General features: G+C 48.4%; 1 protein-coding gene across 1 annotated transcript in view; it reads right to left on the bottom strand.

The window, feature by feature from the left end:
• IPO9 (importin 9) overlaps nucleotides 1-12871 on the bottom strand; it is a gene marked incomplete at its 5' end in the record, with an annotated part of 31149 nt that extends 18278 nt beyond the window's left edge. Inside the window, 7 exons of the mRNA XM_084302127.1 lie at nucleotides 3683-3802; nucleotides 5404-5490; nucleotides 5765-5853; nucleotides 6046-6247; nucleotides 7206-7292; nucleotides 7859-7920; nucleotides 12643-12871. Coding sequence (XP_084158253.1) covers nucleotides 3683-3802; nucleotides 5404-5490; nucleotides 5765-5853; nucleotides 6046-6247; nucleotides 7206-7292; nucleotides 7859-7920; nucleotides 12643-12871 — 876 coding nt within the window. The remainder of the gene's footprint in view (nucleotides 1-3682; nucleotides 3803-5403; nucleotides 5491-5764; nucleotides 5854-6045; nucleotides 6248-7205; nucleotides 7293-7858; nucleotides 7921-12642) is intronic.
• Nucleotides 12872-17482: the final 4611 nt, after the last annotated feature.

Genomic DNA, 17482 nt, shown 5'->3' with positions numbered 1-17482 from the left:
GGAAACCAGGTATGACCATCAAAACACACAGCCCACAAGCTGCACTTTCATTAACAACTGAGATAATCCAAAGCCTTGCTGCCACTCAACAGTTTTTCTAGATTTTTTCTGAAGCATTGGGCACATTAATGGAGATAAGGTTAGGGCGATGGTGATGGGCCATGTCCCTCAGGGGTCTGTCCTGGGACCGGTGTTGTTTCATACCTTTATCAACAACACAGACAGTGGGACCAAGTGCACCCTGGGCGAATTTGCAGATGACACCAAGCTGGGTGGTGCAGTCCATACAGCAGAAGGAAGGGATGCCATCCAAAGGGACCTGGGCAGAAGTGGGCCCACGTGAACCTCGTGAGGTTCAACAAGTCCAGGTGCAAGGTGCTGCACTTGGGCTGGGGCAATCCCAGACATGAGGACCGGCTGGGAGGAGAACTCACTGAGAGCAGCCCTGGGGAGAAGTTAGAGCCAAGCCAGGCAGTAACTGGCTGCACCCACACCTGCAGCCAGAGTCACTGCAGGGACTCAGACATCACCACCATCACCACCAGGGTGCAGCAAGGCAGCTCCTTAACCCCTTCCAGCCACTCTGCCAGCCAACAGCCAACTCTATCTCAGCTAATTGTTCAGCATCTCTTTAAAATCACCTCTAACAGCTCTGCATTAAAGCCCTTTCTTTTGCTTGCTTCAAATCCCACTTGCTTCTTTAGAAGGAATCCCAAAGGTGTGGATAAAAGCTTAGCACAGCTCGCCAGCAGCAGGAGAGCTGACTGTTCAGCTCAAGTGCAGCAGGTGCACTTCATGTCCTTTGCTCAAAAGCTGAAGAAATTTGCCTCCAAACAACTGACTACAACTTTGTCTTCCATGTTAGAACAAACAAGTTGTGATTAATTAGTTTTTGTACCTAATTACCTGTTCAAACAGCAGGAGAAGCGTAAGCATGAGTTTTCATACCCAACAGGTGTCAAAAGAGCAAATTTTACACATACGCAGCACTACAGCAAGGTTGTCAGATGCTTTAGACTCTTGGTTAATTGGTGCTCTTGATAGGATTTATTTGGTATGCAGTAATTATATCTGTATTCCCATGTTATGAAATTTGCCTCAACTCTATTACTTGTCATGTTTAATTACTCTGTTTCTCTCAAAACAATCAGCAGCGGCACGTTCAACAACATCAGAACTGGGATGCAAGGATCATGGAGCTGCAGATCCTCGAGCCTCAAAGGCAGCAATTTAATTCATGATCAAATACCAAATAACAAAGCAACGAACTACACTACGGGTATTTTGTTCTGGTCTTCACAGTTGAAAATATTTTTGTTCCGGCCAATCCTTCTCCACACCCTACGAGGCTTAAAGGCACTTTCCTGCTGATAACTTATTGTAAACCCGTAACTACACTTGGAAAGATTTGGGACAAATGAACAAACAGTGGTCTCACCCCAGTGCCATCCAACCTACTTAACTTTCTTAAACTGGGAAACTGCCCTATGGGATCAGGCAGATGTGTACGCTTCAGCAGAATTCAGAAAAAGTTTTTGACACTGCCCTGCATAATGTTCTTAGATGAAAAGTACATTTTAGGTCAGTGCTGCCTCTGATTTCCCCTGAGATTTCCATGCACCTTGGAGTACACGGCTCTCAAGAGATAGGAAAGAAAAAAAAAATCTTCCTGTCATTTGCTTCCTAGCACTTACATTGAGGGAAGGAAAAAAAAAAAGATTGAGTTTGCATCTGGTTGAAAATTTATTACCAAAAAAAGTCTCAATTCCATCTCCAATTGCATCTGCATTTCAAGGGGTTCCTATAGTGATCTCATCTGTAGCGCTGGCTTAACTGATCTCTTGAGGTCTCTCACTTCTACATTACAATGACTAGAAAATACACTTTCCTAGAAGGAAAGACGATTTATTGGTCTTACACTCAAATCCCTTTTGCCTCAGAAAATTGGTATCATTAGCTTAGAAACCCTAAGTGACAAGATCATGAATTGCCCTGAGCCAACAGCCAGGACACTCATCTCCTCACAAAAAGCCTGCCACAAACCACCCGTCAGCAGACGATCTCCAAAATTTACTGTTTAAATCTGTACTGATTTTCTGCTGCCATCAATACCACCCAATGTGAGAGCAGTGTATTCAGATCCAAGTGCTGCACCTGTACCCAACAACGGCCAAAAGCAGATGCCCACACACAACTAAGGAACAGAGCAAGAACACGATGACATTTTCTCTAATACTTTCCCAGCTTGCCACATCTTACAAGAGATTCCTGCTGTATGTCAGTGCAGGGAAGGTAGAAATAGCTCTAGTTCCTGTAAAAAGTTACGGAAATAACAAAAAAAGGCTCCAGCCTGATGCAGAATGTATGAAAGTAATGTGAAGAGAAGGACTGGTCTACGCCTGCAGTCAAACTACCAACCACAACTGCTTTCAGTGTAGGCTGAAAACTTGCTCTACTTTTAAAAATCCCAACCCGAGGATCTGGAATCAGAGACTCACAAATTCTTGAGCTGGAGCCTGTTCAGAGGTTACACTGCGGAGTATCCCAGAGCACTCCCTTTATGTTAGCTTTGCTGCTCTGCACAGCCAATGGAGACATCAGCAGCATGAACCATGAACTTCTCATAATGAAGGCAAAACCACCACAAGAGACACTCTCAACAAAACCTGCCAACATCCCAGCCCAAACTCCCTTCCATTTGGTGCTGCACAGTGAGGAACGTGCTCCTCCTGTTTCCAGTGTACAAACCCTGCAGCCTTACTGAGGAAAGGCAATAGGATGCTGCACCAGGGGACATCTGCCTTTAACAGCACTATGAAAACAAGTCCAACAACACAGACCTTAATAGCTGCTAGTTTGTATAATACAATAGTGTCCTCCTGCAGCTCCCAGTGCTTATTTTCATGGCTCCAGTGTAAAGCTAATAATTATGAAAAATGTGATGCTTGTTTTCAGTAACTCTTCCTTATTGTTTTCTTCAGGAGCGTGGCTGAATGGGTTCATAAACCTGTACCCTGTGACCCAAGCAACTTACCCCAGCACATGTGCAAGCAAATGAAAACCTGGATTTGACTCTGCAACTTCTGTTTCTGAGCTCCTCTTTTCTTTCCCACGTTGCAGGCAGCAGACCCTACAAGTCCAGTGCTCCCCCAGCAGCTGACAGGCTCACCGTGCCTACACTGGCACGCTTGTCCCCAGGCACTGAGCTACACACACACACAGCTCTGCAACCCACTTTCCCTTCTCTTGCAAGGAAACTGAGAGAATACAAAGGCTTTCCAACTCCATTTTGCAGAGATAATTTAATATTAAAGAGTAGGCAAGTTCTAGAAAAGCACCTACACAAAACAAGCTCCCAAAGCCTCGTTGCAGCAGAATTCTGCAGCAGCTTTAGGACAGACAGAACTGTAACCACTGAGCAGGGTCCAAACACAACGCATGCAAGGTGTCTCAGACCAGTAATCAACAAAGACACACATCCTTATGGATCTTGCAGGCATCTACACTACAGGCAGAATTATTTCAACGTTGTATGGCACTGGGAGCCAAAACAAAAACCTCTGTGTTTCCTAAGACAAACAGTACCAGGAGAGGTGATGCACGCTCAAGTTTCTCAGTTTTCCAGCACAGCTGACAGTGTAGTTGTATTTGATTGTTATTGAACCAGTCTTAACTGACTTACCTTTAAGACTTCCATCTTAAATCCACTGTCTGATGTGGGTCCATCAGGCATTTGTAGGGCCTGAACGAAAGCCTCCGTGAACTGCTGCACCACAGGAAAAATCAGGACTTTGGCAGCACCCTGGTAAAAATCAGTGCAAGCACAGGTCAGTTCAAGGCAGAGATCTCCCGTCTGACAAGGAAAGCACCAGAAATAAGAGAAATTGTGTGTGTTTTCCTGCTACAAACCCAGAGGCACTCACAACTGCAGAAGACAGTTACAGTGCCACTTGTTTCAGATGTCACTTGGGCTCTCTCCTTGTGCTGGGAACTGATCTCAGCTGAATCCCACCTTCAAAACCACGCGGCCCACACCGCTACAAAGCACGCACCTGCCTCGAAGCCATTCGCCTCAGACTCTAAACAGAGACCCAGACAAGCCAGCCAGGAATCTCAGAAGCAGCGCACGTCCTCCTGAAGCAGGCACCTCCACCTGATTAGATGAATCACCCCCTGCACCCTCCTGCCCAGGCCCCCCCGACCACAAAGAAGACCCAGGGTGAGCAGCTCACACACAATTAACGCTGAGCCCTGAGGACAGCATTTATCTCTCTTTTGAGCCACCCTCCCACAAACCAAACAAGCTCTTTCTGAGCTGAGTACCAACAGCTGGCCTCAAGATTACTGGGATGATTCTTCCTAAGAAAATGCAGGAAGTATTTTTCCAGATGTCAAAGCACTCCTTGGCCGAGCAAGTACTAGTGGACAAAAATATTTTTACTGAGATTTTTCATTATAACTCCTTATCTAAGACAGCTAAGATGTATGTTTAAATTAACTACAAAATACCACTTGAGCAATTTATACAAGGATTACCTCTCCTTGTACGTGTCTCAAATTTGACCTGAATTTTTTTTTTTTGTATATAATGTAAAGGACACTTTTAGCCCCATCTCTAGAATAAGGCAGTGGGGAGCTAAAAAAGACTGCTGCCTTTTGGATGCTGGTACCAGTGGCAATATGGTGTTGCATAAGTAACTTTGTCAGTGCAGCAGAGATGCACTGCGGTTATCAAAACTTCCCAAAAGCCTGGACTGAATTCCTCCCTGTGCAAACAGGAAGGAAACAGCAGAGAGAGACACTCAGCACGGACTCAGAAAACCAGATGCTAGAATAAGTCGTTCCCATCTCCCAAAAGTTGGAAAGAGCTATTCAGCGCCTGGGGAGTGCTTTTTATCTTAACTGCTATCCTAAAATTTTTGCTTGGCTTCCATCGCCCCTTCGGGAACAAAGAGCTGATGTTATGTTGGAGCAATCGATTGAGTAGCAGGAGCTTGTAACCAACGCCTAATGGGAGGGCCAGAAAACCAGCTATCAAAACCCAGACTGCCCAGGTGTGGAGGTTAGTTAGGACACACCGTCCACCTGGCAACTGGGATTTCCAAGCACAGGGGTGATGCACCATCTCCTCCCCACACCGACTCCCCTCCTCTGAGCTCTCACGTGCTTATCTGTTGATCTGTCACACGTTAAACTTAGTTAAGGAAACCCAGTCACAGTTTCAAGGCATGCATGTAGATGAGGGAGCGAGCCACTCTGCATGTATTAAATTACACCCTCTCCCCCAGAATTACAGCTGATGGCATATAATTCTCCAGGTGTTTCATTTTCATTATTAACAATTATTTAAAGCCTTGCTCAGTTTGAATTCAATGTATGTTGTAGGGGATGTTACACTCTTGCCTTTTCCAGCTCCTCCATGTTACAGATCATGTGGGCACACGTGGTAAATATCTCCACTGCACGTGACCTTGTGCGAATACCATACACCTAGAAAAAAATGTAAATAGATCAGGAACATGAGATATGTCAATTTTAAGTTATCCTTTTTTTTTTCAATTGTATTTTTTTTTGCTTTTATTCCCTTTTATTACTAGCTTCAAAAGTTGAAACATTAGCTCTTATGAATTACCACAGCATTGAGAAAACTCTAAGTTTAACTCTTACTGTGCTATAGTTTAACTGTTAAACCTGGTGTTTCCGTGCTCCAAGAAATATCCCCAACTAAAACAATTCAGTACCAACTTAATGGTGAAGATCATACCTCAGCCATCGTGAAAATTTTGTACATCTCTGGAAGAATAACAGGAGCAACATGCGGCATCTGTGTGTCTGTCACTTCTCGTGTGAACTCTAGAAGGTGAAAAAACAGAGCTAAGTTCTTGTAGGAAAACAAATTTGTAGCAACAAAACGGAGCATTTCTGGGAAACACTAAACACATTGGAAACACTGATTTATACTTGACTAGATTGGTTTTGTCTGGCCTACATAATGGTAAGCCCTAAAGGCCAGCAGAAAGGTCTCACACTCTCACATACACGTACCTGTAAGCACTCTCATGGCTCCGTGCACTGCATTCACATCCCCACTAACCAGCATCTCCATCAAGAGGCTGAACAGCTCGGGCCAGGCTTCAGGCCAGTCCCAGTGGGCGATTGCTGACACTGCATAGGCAACGCTCGAGCGCACTTTGCTGATCGATTCTCTCAGCCCGTTGGGTAGGAGCTCCCTAATTGCAACTTTCGCCTGTAGAAAATAACATTAGTTAGCAAAACACATCCTCAAACGTAAGGGAATTTGAAAATATATAGACTTCTATATACCTATGAGCATCTCCTGATGCTGAATTGACATCAGTTTTACAAAATGAACACTCATGAGACAACAAAAGTTTGCATTTTATTTTTTTTTAATGGAAGACTGCAGGGCATGTTGTAAAGTACCCCTCTCTTCATGCAGAGCAGTCAGCCAAGCAAACAGTAAACAGACTTTCCCAGCTGCAATTAGATGGGATGTAGATATGGATGGAAGACATCCAGGGTTAGTTAAGATAATTGGCAGTTCCGATGTCAGGGACTATGTTTGCTTACTTTGGAAGATTTGGTAAAGAAGAACTCGTCACCCAACCCTGCGGGGACAGAAGAAATCAAGCCAGCACTTCTGGGGCATAATTCACAGGATCTGGTTCAAGGAACCATCTCTGGATGGGATGAATCATACCCTAGATGTGAAGGATGGTCTAGCCAACAGTCAAAGGGCTGGAAACTTTGACCATTTTAGCTAGTAGATATTTCTACTGAACAGATTTTGAATGAAACCCAGCAGACCTTTAAACTGAAATTTGTCATGGGAAAGTAGCCTGCAAGTCCCAAGCTGGAAAACACAGGATCCAGCAAATACCTGAAAAAAAGACTGCCAGAATTTTAAAACTTTCAAAGCAGGCTTCCTTTAGTTTTACTCTCAGAATGACAGCAACATTATGGTTGAGCTTCTCTTGCAGAAATCAGCCCAAGTATCCTTAGCCTATCATGGTTTCAAGCGACTGAAAATGCATTTTTGAAGTGGAAAATGTCAGAAAACCTTAACTGGAGTCATTAATCTCTTGTAACACACAAGAGCAATGACACTTTTAAAGCCAACTACAGAGTTAATACCCTTGATGGATAAAACATCTTGAAGTAGACAACGTGGAGTCAAATCTTACCCTTTCTGTGGTCTCTGGAGGTCTGAACTTTTCTGACTGAGAACACCAATGAGTTTCCACATACTGTTTCAAAATGACAGATGCTAGCTGTATTAGAAGAGAGGTCACAAGTCAGTAACAAATCCTGCAACCACGGCCAGGATTACCCCTGCCCCATTTGCTCAGCCTTCCATCCCACGTGCTGCTTTTGGAGGGGTGACAGCCCTTGTCAAAATGCAAAAATCTTCGAGAAATGGAGAAAAAGCCCCCTGCAGTAAGACGACCTGATGGTTGTTTCTTGCACAATGATGGCCTGTACAGCACTGACACAAGATGACAGCTTTATTTTCTCACCACTAAGAAGGCACGAGGCATGGCCATGTGGAAAGCACATAAATACAGAGCCCAAAACTCCTTTTCGAGGAGGAAAACACCTGCACAATGACCGCTGCAAAGACAGGCTGCATTTCTGCTTGCTGATGCCTGCTGCCCACCCACCAGGCTCCCCACGTGCCCATACCCAGCACGCTGCCCTCCCAGCACCAGGTTGATCGTAAATGGAGAACGATGATGGAAAACTACCTTCAATTCTCCACCTGGAAATGCCACGGGACATTCTACAAAGCAAGGAAATTACTGGGGAACTGATTTTTTCCAGCTTTGGGTAAACTCACCTGACGGATGGCCAGGGCACCCTGAGGATCCACAGTCAGTTCTGCTAAATGAACACCGAATTCTGCAATATTAAAAAGAAAAAAAAGGTTGTATTGTAGCTTTTATTCCCACACAGCAAAACTCATCAGGATTTTTGGAGAAAGAGGTAATACCGATTGAATGACTCATATGTGGGAAGGAGAAGACAATTCCAAAGTACAGCTTCTCACATGAATCACCAGCGTTAATTCTCCCTTGCGTTCTCTGCACAAACTCCATTTATTTTCTCAGCATCTCATTTCTTTCTCTCAGGGGCAAAAATTTTGCAAGCCAGGTTAATAACAAGCAAATGATTTAGAATCTTTACAAACTATCTTGCCTACAACAAAATGTCATTAGGCACGGCCCACAGGGGGGATACAGGGATGGGGTCCAGAAGGGAGCAAGAAGCAAGCGGCCACCCGGAGCAGGGGCATCACTGCGGCTGTCCCACGGGCACAAACCTGCACCAGCAGCAGGATCCAGGGCTGCAGGAAGTTTGCTGCTAAGGTTTTTTTGCCTGGAAAATGCACAGGATGCTTGTGGTGCCCACACAAGTTCTACAGTAAGGGCAAAACTGAAATGCTCACACCAGCTCTGTCCATGAGGAAATAAAGAAAATAAGTAAGAGCAGCTGTTGGGATGGTAAATCCACATACCTCAATCAATGTCCTTTAAATCACTACTTCAAGCTCTGGGATAACTGTACTAAATGCTTCGTTAAATTTCATTCACCTACTTAAGAAATGCATTTGTGGTTTGAGTTCCAGAAAGTGGGGAGCAGAAGGGATGTCCCACGGTCCAGCCAGCACCACCGGACTCCCACGGACAGGACTAAATGTGCTTAAAGCATCCCTGGCCAAAACGGATTGAGAAGTCTTCTCAAAGAGTTCTGCAGCCTTCATCAGTAACGTATCCAAGTGTTGCACAAACGTGGTCATCTGTGGTCCTCCTAATAAGCACCTCACTCGCTTTTCTGGCTGGGGAGAGAACTGCCCCTCACCTTCCCGTGCTTACATCAAACAAACCCAGTTCCTTCAACGGATCATGCATTTTAAAAAAGAAAAAGAAAAAAAAATCACTCTTATCCCAGCTGCAAAAGCAGGGAGACCCATCCTGAGATGTTACTGACGTCACACTCCTCTCAACCACAGCAGTGATTATTCGTCTAGCAGCCTGAGATATTACAGGCCCGAACACAGCACTAAACATCAGGCACGTTTTAAAGGGTGTAAGTGAACTAAGAAGCCAGAATCAATCCCATGGCTTCACACAGTTGCAAGGCAAAACACTCACACAAATGACATCTCTCAATCTGTCATTTTCCAACCTGCACCAGCGGTGCATTTTAGGGTACCTCAGACCGGTGAGTTTTCCTCGACAGCAACAAAGGCCGAGGCTAATCGCCTCACAAATCTTACCAAACTCTTATCATCCCCTGTGGCAGTTTCCTTAAGCAGCGAGCCGTCCCTTCCATCAGACAAAGCAGACGGATTTATCCAGAACATATCATATAAAGCAGTACGAGCCACGCAGCACCTAGTTAGCCAGCTGCTTAATGAGCTGTTCCAAGAATCCCTCTAGGGACTGAAATGACACCGAGTGCTGCATAGCTCACTGGCTCCTCAGTTTTCAAAGAACTGGTTCATTATTGGGTTTTTCCAGTTGACTGGGAACTTTCTGTCTCCGTCGAGGGTAACTGCAATTGAAATGTGCCTCCTCCTAAGTGCTTCCCCCGCTTCTGTGCTGTGGATCTGACACACCAGAAACATGAAGTCTTCCTCCTAAGTCTGTAAAACCAAAAGCTCAGAAACTCGTAGTGAAAGGCCCGATACAGGGAGCATTTAGCAAACCCAGTTCCTCCCAGCTCCTCTCCATCAACCTTGCTGTTCACAATCTCCTGCTCTCCAGCTCCTCCACAACCAAGGTTCCCCTAGAGCACCAGCAGTTCACGCCAGCCCCACGCTGCTCCAGGGCAGCCCTGAGCCGGGCTGCAGCGGGGCCGTGCCTGTGCAGGGCAGACCCCGATACCCGTGGGCAGAGCTGAATGTCCCCAGCACGTCCCCTCCTCCAGCCCGGCTCTCTCCCAGGCAGCACAGCCGATTTACTCGCTCCATCTCAGCAGAGCTTTTCCATGCCATGCTTCCCGTGCCTGCTTCAGCCCTCCCCAGAGCTGCAGGCCCGCAGCGCACGCAGGCAGCAGAAGCACGAGGGATTTCTGCCCTGCTTTGTTCTTCGTTCCCTCCTTTCCAGCCCATTTGCCTTTGGGAGCAGGGCAGAGCAGCGAATGGATATTTCCAGGAGTCTCTCCACGCTAACAACTGCATCTCTTCTCCAAGCAGCAGTTGTTAGCACAGCCCATTGCTTCTCGAGGCATCGCTGGGGCTGCCTCCTCCTCCTCCTCACTCATCAGCACCACCTTACACCTCCCATTTGCACACCCCAGCACTCCCAGCTCCCTCCTGTGAAATCCCTCTGTGGTTTTTGCCACCAATTTTTAGGCTAGCCAAACCAAACAGCTCAGTACCACCGGCACCTTGGTCACATCGCTGCTCGCTCTTCTGCGCGCCGTTAGGGATGTGCTGAGCAGCTCAGCTCTGTGCGGGACTTCTCATCCTCTCCATGCGGTGTAGAACACAACCAGGCTGTTCTGCTTCTCGTCTTCAAGCTTTTAATCAGTTATTAACTCAAGGGCTGTCCACAGCAGCTTGGTTTCTTCAAGAAGTTTCTGTAAGGGAATTTTCTAAAAGCTTTCTTGCAGTGCCAGGACTCCTTCAAGCAACTCTTCCATCACGCAGAGATCAGCTCTGCCACAACAAGCACACGTACCCAATTCTCCTTGTTCCAACTCCTGACTTACTTATTTTTCATCAGAAGTGCCAACACCTATGTCCTTTCCTATTGCCCTTGGTTTTCCTTTCAGCATCTTCTTGAGCCTGCTTGATGACAGCACGTTTCTGGTTTCTTTAAAGCACTTCTGACCTACATAACCCACACTTCTTCCCCTCACTAACCTGCTGCTAGCAAGCCCTGCGCTCCAGGACCTGACTAGGAAATGCTCTGAGCAACCTGTTCTGATACTGCTGGTGCTGCTTTCACCAGGAGGGCTGGAGACCTCCTGAGGTCCCTTCATCCACATCATTCTGTGCTTCCTTGGTTACTCCTCTCTTGTCACAGTCAGGCAGCACGGGAGGAATAAGCTACGTTTTCCATGTAAAAGCCAGGAGGAGGAGCAGAACTCGCTCCCTTTTACTGCTTTCTTGTTCTGGGTGGGGGACAAAACTGGTGTCACCTGCAAACTGCACGAGCGTTGTCCTCAGTACCCTTCTCTGGGTCACAGGACAAATCCCACAGTAAAGCCCCGTGGCTCTGGGAGTTGAAAGCAGAGAAGTGTTGGGGCATCCACAGCCTCTCTGTGCTACCATCCCTGGAGCTGCTCAAGGCCGGGTTGGACGAGGCCCTGGGCAACCTGATCTAGTAGGTGGCATCTCTGTCCAGGGCAGGGGTATTGGAAGTGGGTGGTCTTTAAGGGCCCTTCCAACCTGGAGCATTCTGCTACTCTACGACAAAGATATTTGCAAAGCTGTGAAAAAGAGAAGGCAAAGCTGACTCCGTTCCTCTTACCCTAAAGGGTCCTGACCAGGTGTAGTCCTGTTGTGTTCCTGGGCATCCGTCACCTACAGCCCACAAAAAGTAGTGTTTTCTGGAAACCCAGTACTCAAACCATTACACAAACTTGCTTTGATGCCTTGTGGTAATATTCAGACTGCTAGGAAAAAAGAAAGCTGCTACCGAAGAGCACACTGACGACAAGCTCGCACTATTGCACTGCCACCCTTAAACCTCCGCCAGCCGCAGCAGAAACAAACAAATTTCCTCCTAATGAACCAAGGAAGGCTCAACCTGAGAGTGCTACAACAAACGATAAGGGGCTGTATAACCAGATATGTTTTTATCAAACAATTTGCCTTCCTTTCATCGCCCCGCTTTCACCCAGGGCAATCACAACACTGTTCCGGAGCCAGGCACACCCTTACGCCTTCCTTCTCTTTACCATAAATTGCCTTTGATAACGCGTCTGAGCTCAAGCTGAGGAGCAGAAAGAGTTTAAAGCGCCTCCCAGAAGACCAAAATCCGACGGGAGGTGAGGTGAAGCGTGCAGGAGGCACCAGGAACCCGCTGAGGAGCCCGGGCTGCAGCTCCGTGCCCCCACCGCCTGCAGGACTCCTCGCAGACCTTCCAGTGCCTTCCACGCCTTTCAGCCCTTGGGGTCAGGTCACCGAATCTGAGCTGACGTGAAGCAAACCCTGAACACCGGCAGCGTTTTAAGCACGGTTTGCAGAAGCACGGAGCACACAACCTGCCTCGATGACCCCACCAAAAGGAGCCAAAGGAGCGGGGGCTGTCAGGCACCGGGGCCTCTCGTGTCAGCTCCATCCCGAGAGCCAGGGCCCGGCCTCAGCACCCAGGGACCGGGTCAGCAACAGGGACCGGGCAGGGGCACAGCCCACAGCCCCCCGGTAGAGAGCAGCACCAAGAGAACCCAGCACACCGGTACCAGGGATGGAGGCAGCGGGTCCGGGCCCCCCCCGGTGCTCCCCGTTGTCCCTTCTCCCTCCCCCGGTGCCGGGGGGGCTCTGCAGGAGGCGGGGCGGCCGCTGGGGCTCCGCTCCGTGCGGGCGGCGCTTCCCGCAGGGCCCAGGCCCGGCCCCTCCCCTCCCTTCCCCGCAGCCCCGGTTCCCGGTGGCCGCCGCCCCGCACTCACCCTCCGTCACCTCCAGCACCTTCACCTGCTCCTCGGCGGCGGCGCGCACCGCCTGCACCGGGCACAGGATCCCGGTCAGCGTCTCCACCAGCGCCTCCTTCAGGCCCTGAGCCACCGGGCCGGGCACGCTGCCTCCTCCTCCTCCTCCTCCACCTCCTCCTCCTCCTCCACCGCCGTTGCCTCCGCCGCCGCCGCCCCCCGGCCCGCCCGCCGCCGCCGCGCCCGCCATGGCCCCCGCTCCCCTCCTCCTCCTCCTCCTCCTCCGCCGCCGCCGCCGCGCGCCAAACGCACGCACGGCGCGCGCGCACCCCGCCGGGATGGCGGCGAGGCCCCGGCGCCGCCCCCACAGCGCCCCCGGGAGGCGCGGAGGGAAAATGGCGGCGCCGCCTCGGTGCTAAGGGAGGGCGGGGCCCGAGCCCTGAGGCGCCGGCTCAGAGGAGAGGGGGAATGGGCACAGGGGGGTGGTGGTTGAGAAGCCGTCCAGTGCCACCTGCTCCAACCACCTCCTGTCACCACTGTCACTGCTGGGCCGTGTCCTCAAGCACCAGCCCCAACCTCTCCTGGAGCCCCCCCAGGGACGGGGACTCCCCCACCTCCCTGGGCAACCCGTCCCAACACCTGAGCAGAAATGGCTCCTCATTGCCCACCTCAGCCTCCCCAGGCACAACTTGAGGCAGTTCCCTCTGGTCCTATCCCTGGTTATCTGCGAGCAGAAGCCGACCCCCAGCTCCCCACAGCTCTCAGGGGGCTGCAGAGAGCCATGAGCTCTGCCCTGAGCCTCCTCTTCCCCAGCCCAAATACCCCCAGTGCCCTCAGCCGCTCCTCACAGGAGTGGTGCCCCAGGCCCTTCACCAGCTCCGTAGCCCTTCTCTGGACACATTCCAGGGCAGCAACTTTACAAAGCATTACAATACCACAATGCAGTATTAACACGGGCAAAATAAGACACATTGCTCAAGGGACAGTGAGCTGGGGCCACGTTGGTGCTCAACTGGTCCTCATGCTGCACCCAAGGGAGGTCTCCAGTTGTGAAGGGGCTACCATGGGGAGCACTGAGCTACTAGCCATAGCCAGGTGCTGTTCAATAGTCTAGCCACCTGTCACTTGCATGCAAGTCCCTGTTCCCCTAGCTGCCGTTTTCCATCATGCAGCACCCTTTTTGTGTATTTTGTTACATGCCAAGCCAGCCTTGCTGGCCTCTTCTAAGCTGAAGTCCATTCTGCTAGGATAACATTTCCAGTCACGTTCTTTCATATTTTGAAATGTTCTCATCCAGAAAGCTGCAAGCATTCGCGTAGATGACACATAATGGTGGCAGCTTGAGCTCAAGATTTCCTCTAGGAGAAGCAGCAGCCTGATGAACAAGGGAAACACAGGCTCCCTGCAGGTTGGGGCCAGCAGACATCACCCCCCGGAGCACAAATTTCAGTTGAGGTCGGAATTTTGTGCAGGGCAGACCTCAGCTGTAGGGCTCATGCCTAGAGGCAGAGAACAGGGCTCCTAACATCCTGGCACGCCGCACCGTGCACACCCCTGCCCCTCCTTGGGCCAGGACAGTTGGTGATAAGGCAGATAAGGATTTTTCCTCTGTTGTTCAAGATACTGCTTCTGCTGGAGGAACAAGTACATATTTATACAAGGTATAACTTTGGCTAGGCTAGGATAAACTGCTCATCTTTGCACTGTCCCAGTAGTTTGGTTTAGGGGAAAGTGTAGTGAATTCCTACTGCACCAAAACCAGCAAGACAGGCCAGGACTACTTCACCTGACAACCCCGTCCCCCCACACAGGCTGCCTGATGTCAGAACCAACAAACAATGGGCCTGCACATGTATTTGTCATTTTTGTATCTTTATAGCAGCCAGAGCTACTGCTTCTGTATTTCAACACTTTGCAGAAAACAAGGCCACAGTTTAGAGACAAAAGCAGTATCCCCAAGCAATGCTTGTCTAGCCCATCATCCATCCTTCCTTTCCGCTCAAGTGACTGTACAGCAGCACTGAATGCTCCAACTTGTCCTTCTGTACTGGTAGAAATTACATTTATTTGAGTCTTCCAGGCTTTTTCAGGTTTGAATTCCCATCTGTTTTGTACATTGCACACTCTCTTCACACGTTTTCTGCACAGATGCTTCCTGCAAAGCCAGCGAACTGAGCTCACCTTTCAAATGCCATATATTTCATGTCAAGACCAAATGGGTTTTGGACATTCATCTTTTCTTTTGACATGCTTCAGGGAAGGAAGTTCAGTCACCATAAAAAGATGATACTTTTAGCATGAAAAGTTATTTTGTGATGAACTCCTTGTTTCCTCCTGTGATGCTTTGACTCGAGGTTACTGCAGGGCAAGGTGCACAAGGCTTCAAGTTCCTCTCTGCAAGGAAGACTCCATAGAAAGACCTGCAGCTGATATGGTTATGGTTGTAATAAGGAAAAATACTTCAAGAAAAACCAGGACTGGCACAGGATCAGCCTGAATAACAACAAGGGCATTACACGGTATGCATCCCCCTTTGTTTAAAATGTAACTTCAGGCAGCAACAAGAAACCCCCCAAACCCAACAGATACTGAAGCATACCAAACACCTGACACGTGTTCTCTGCCACTGGGTTGTCCTTAACAAGCCCTGCATGATGGAGGTGCTCACTGAGCAAATTGTGTGCATTGTAGATAAAAAGCTACTGACTTTACTACCTATTTACAATGCTTATATATTTTAGGTGCCCAGCTAGGCAATCACACACATGCAAAAAACTACCCCAACATTGTGATGACACAGCTGGTACCTTTAAAAAATGTTACTGCAAGCAGTAGGAATACCAAGTTTTTTAGGACTTGAAGGATTGGGGTGCATGAAGTACTTTCATTAAGCTGCATCTCTTAATTTCAGGTTTGTCAGTATTTCTTTCCAACCTTCTTTCAGCATACATTCTTCTCAGCGTTTGAATTTTGGGCCCGGTATCATAACACAACATACAATTTTGTTTGTTCATAAAGTATTTTCTCCTTCTATCTAACATTTTTTACTGGAACCCACTGATGATGCCAAATTCATTTTTGTCTGTCTTAAATAGAAGCTGCATGCTGAACCAGTAGTATTAAGCAATGACTGTTTTATCACCTCTTCCAGACAGTTTTTATTGATGCTCTTCTTGCCTTCAGAGACTGACATGTTTACATCCTAGACGAGAACTCTCAATATGTAGCTTGTTCACTTCTGAAGAAAGAATAAAGCCATTCTTTGAGGCTGCACACCTCAACCCTTCTCTTAGAAGAGCACATTTATAGCTAGAATCATAGAAGAGTCATCTCAGCTTCTTAATTTTGCTTCCAGGTAGCAGCTGCCTGCACATATATTCTGGAGCCCTTCCCTTCCTAAATCATGTGTGAGAAGTGTAGTCATGTCCTACTTACCCATTTCTCCTACGGCAGACACAGCAGCCTGATCTTTTTGTCTGCCCTGGTAGGGGTCTGGCCTACAGCTGAAGTCCCTTCCTTAAACTCCCTTTTCTCTGAAGTGTGCTAATGCCTAAACAATCCTCCATGCATCACAGGCAGCTGTAACACAAAACAGCTTTTGTGCCACGCTATAAATTTAACTGCATTTGCTCCTGCATTGTTCACATAAATATATGCATATTTAGTCAGTATTAGATCCCCTCCATCCCCTTTCCTGTTAACAAGTCACTGCTGAAGTCCCACAATGCACAAAGAAGGTATTTCAGGTCTGTTTTTCCTCTCCTGGTGCCATTCAATACATAAAACAACTCCACAGCTGTAAAGGAAATGTTCCCCCTCCCTGAATCAATTGTTTGTACTCCCTAATTTCCCCAGCTGTAAATGAAATATTGGGATCTGATGTGTTGTCCTTAAGAAATTACATCCTTTTCTATATCTGAAACTCAGTTTAACCCCTAAGTAGAAGAGGTCCCTGCACAGAGCATCACCCAGGATGCGACTGGGAAGGAGAGGACTGGGTTGTTTTATTGTCTGTGGAATACAAACAATACGTATGTACTATCTGGGTGTGAGTAGCAAAAATGGCTGGCACATCAGGCAGTGTAAGCACAGTGCTTGAAGAAAACCAGCACCACTTCTGGCACCTTTGTTTAGCAAGTGCTGACATAAGACAACCGCCTAACATCTCTTCTGCCACCTCCAAAAGAATCCTTCTGCAGAGATCCACAGCTGCCAATCCACACAGCCACTGAGCCATCGCTGTGAAGCAGAGCACACAGTGAGCAGCCTGGTGACCAGTTTCCCATCTTCCTCCCATCATAGAATGCTTTGGGCTGGAAGATAATACTGTTCCAACCCCCCTGCCATAGGCAGGGATGCCACTCACTAGGCCAAGGCCCCAACCAGCCTGGCTTTGAGCAACTCCAGGGATGGGGCACCCACAGCCTCTCTGGGCAACCTGTTCCAGTGCCTCACCACCCTTACAATGAAGGATTTCCTCCTAATGTCTAATCTAAATCCATCCTCTTTTAGTTTAAGACCATTCCCCCTATCATTACCTACCTGAGCAAGGAGTCCTTCTCCATCTTTTTATAAATCTTTTAAGTACTGAAAGGCCACAGTGAGGTCACCCCCTGAGCCTTGTCTTCTCCGGGCTGAGCAGCCTCAGCTCTCTCATCCTTTTTTCATAGGAGAGGTGCTCCTGCCCCCTGATCATCTTTGCAGCCCTCCTCTGGACTCGCTCTAACAGCCCCACATCCTTCTTGTGCTGGGGGCCCCAAACCTGGATGCAGGACTCCAGGTGGAGCCTCACAAGGGCAACCTACTTTTCTGTGCTTGGTTCCAGAGCTCTCAGTGATTCAGGGCATCTTCAATGTCTGCT

The sequence above is a fragment of the Netta rufina genome (genome assembly GCF_964035555.1).
Source record: "Netta rufina genome assembly, chromosome: 26".
NCBI lineage: Eukaryota > Metazoa > Chordata > Aves > Anseriformes > Anatidae > Netta > Netta rufina.
This window is presented reverse-complemented; position numbering and strand designations above follow the sequence as displayed.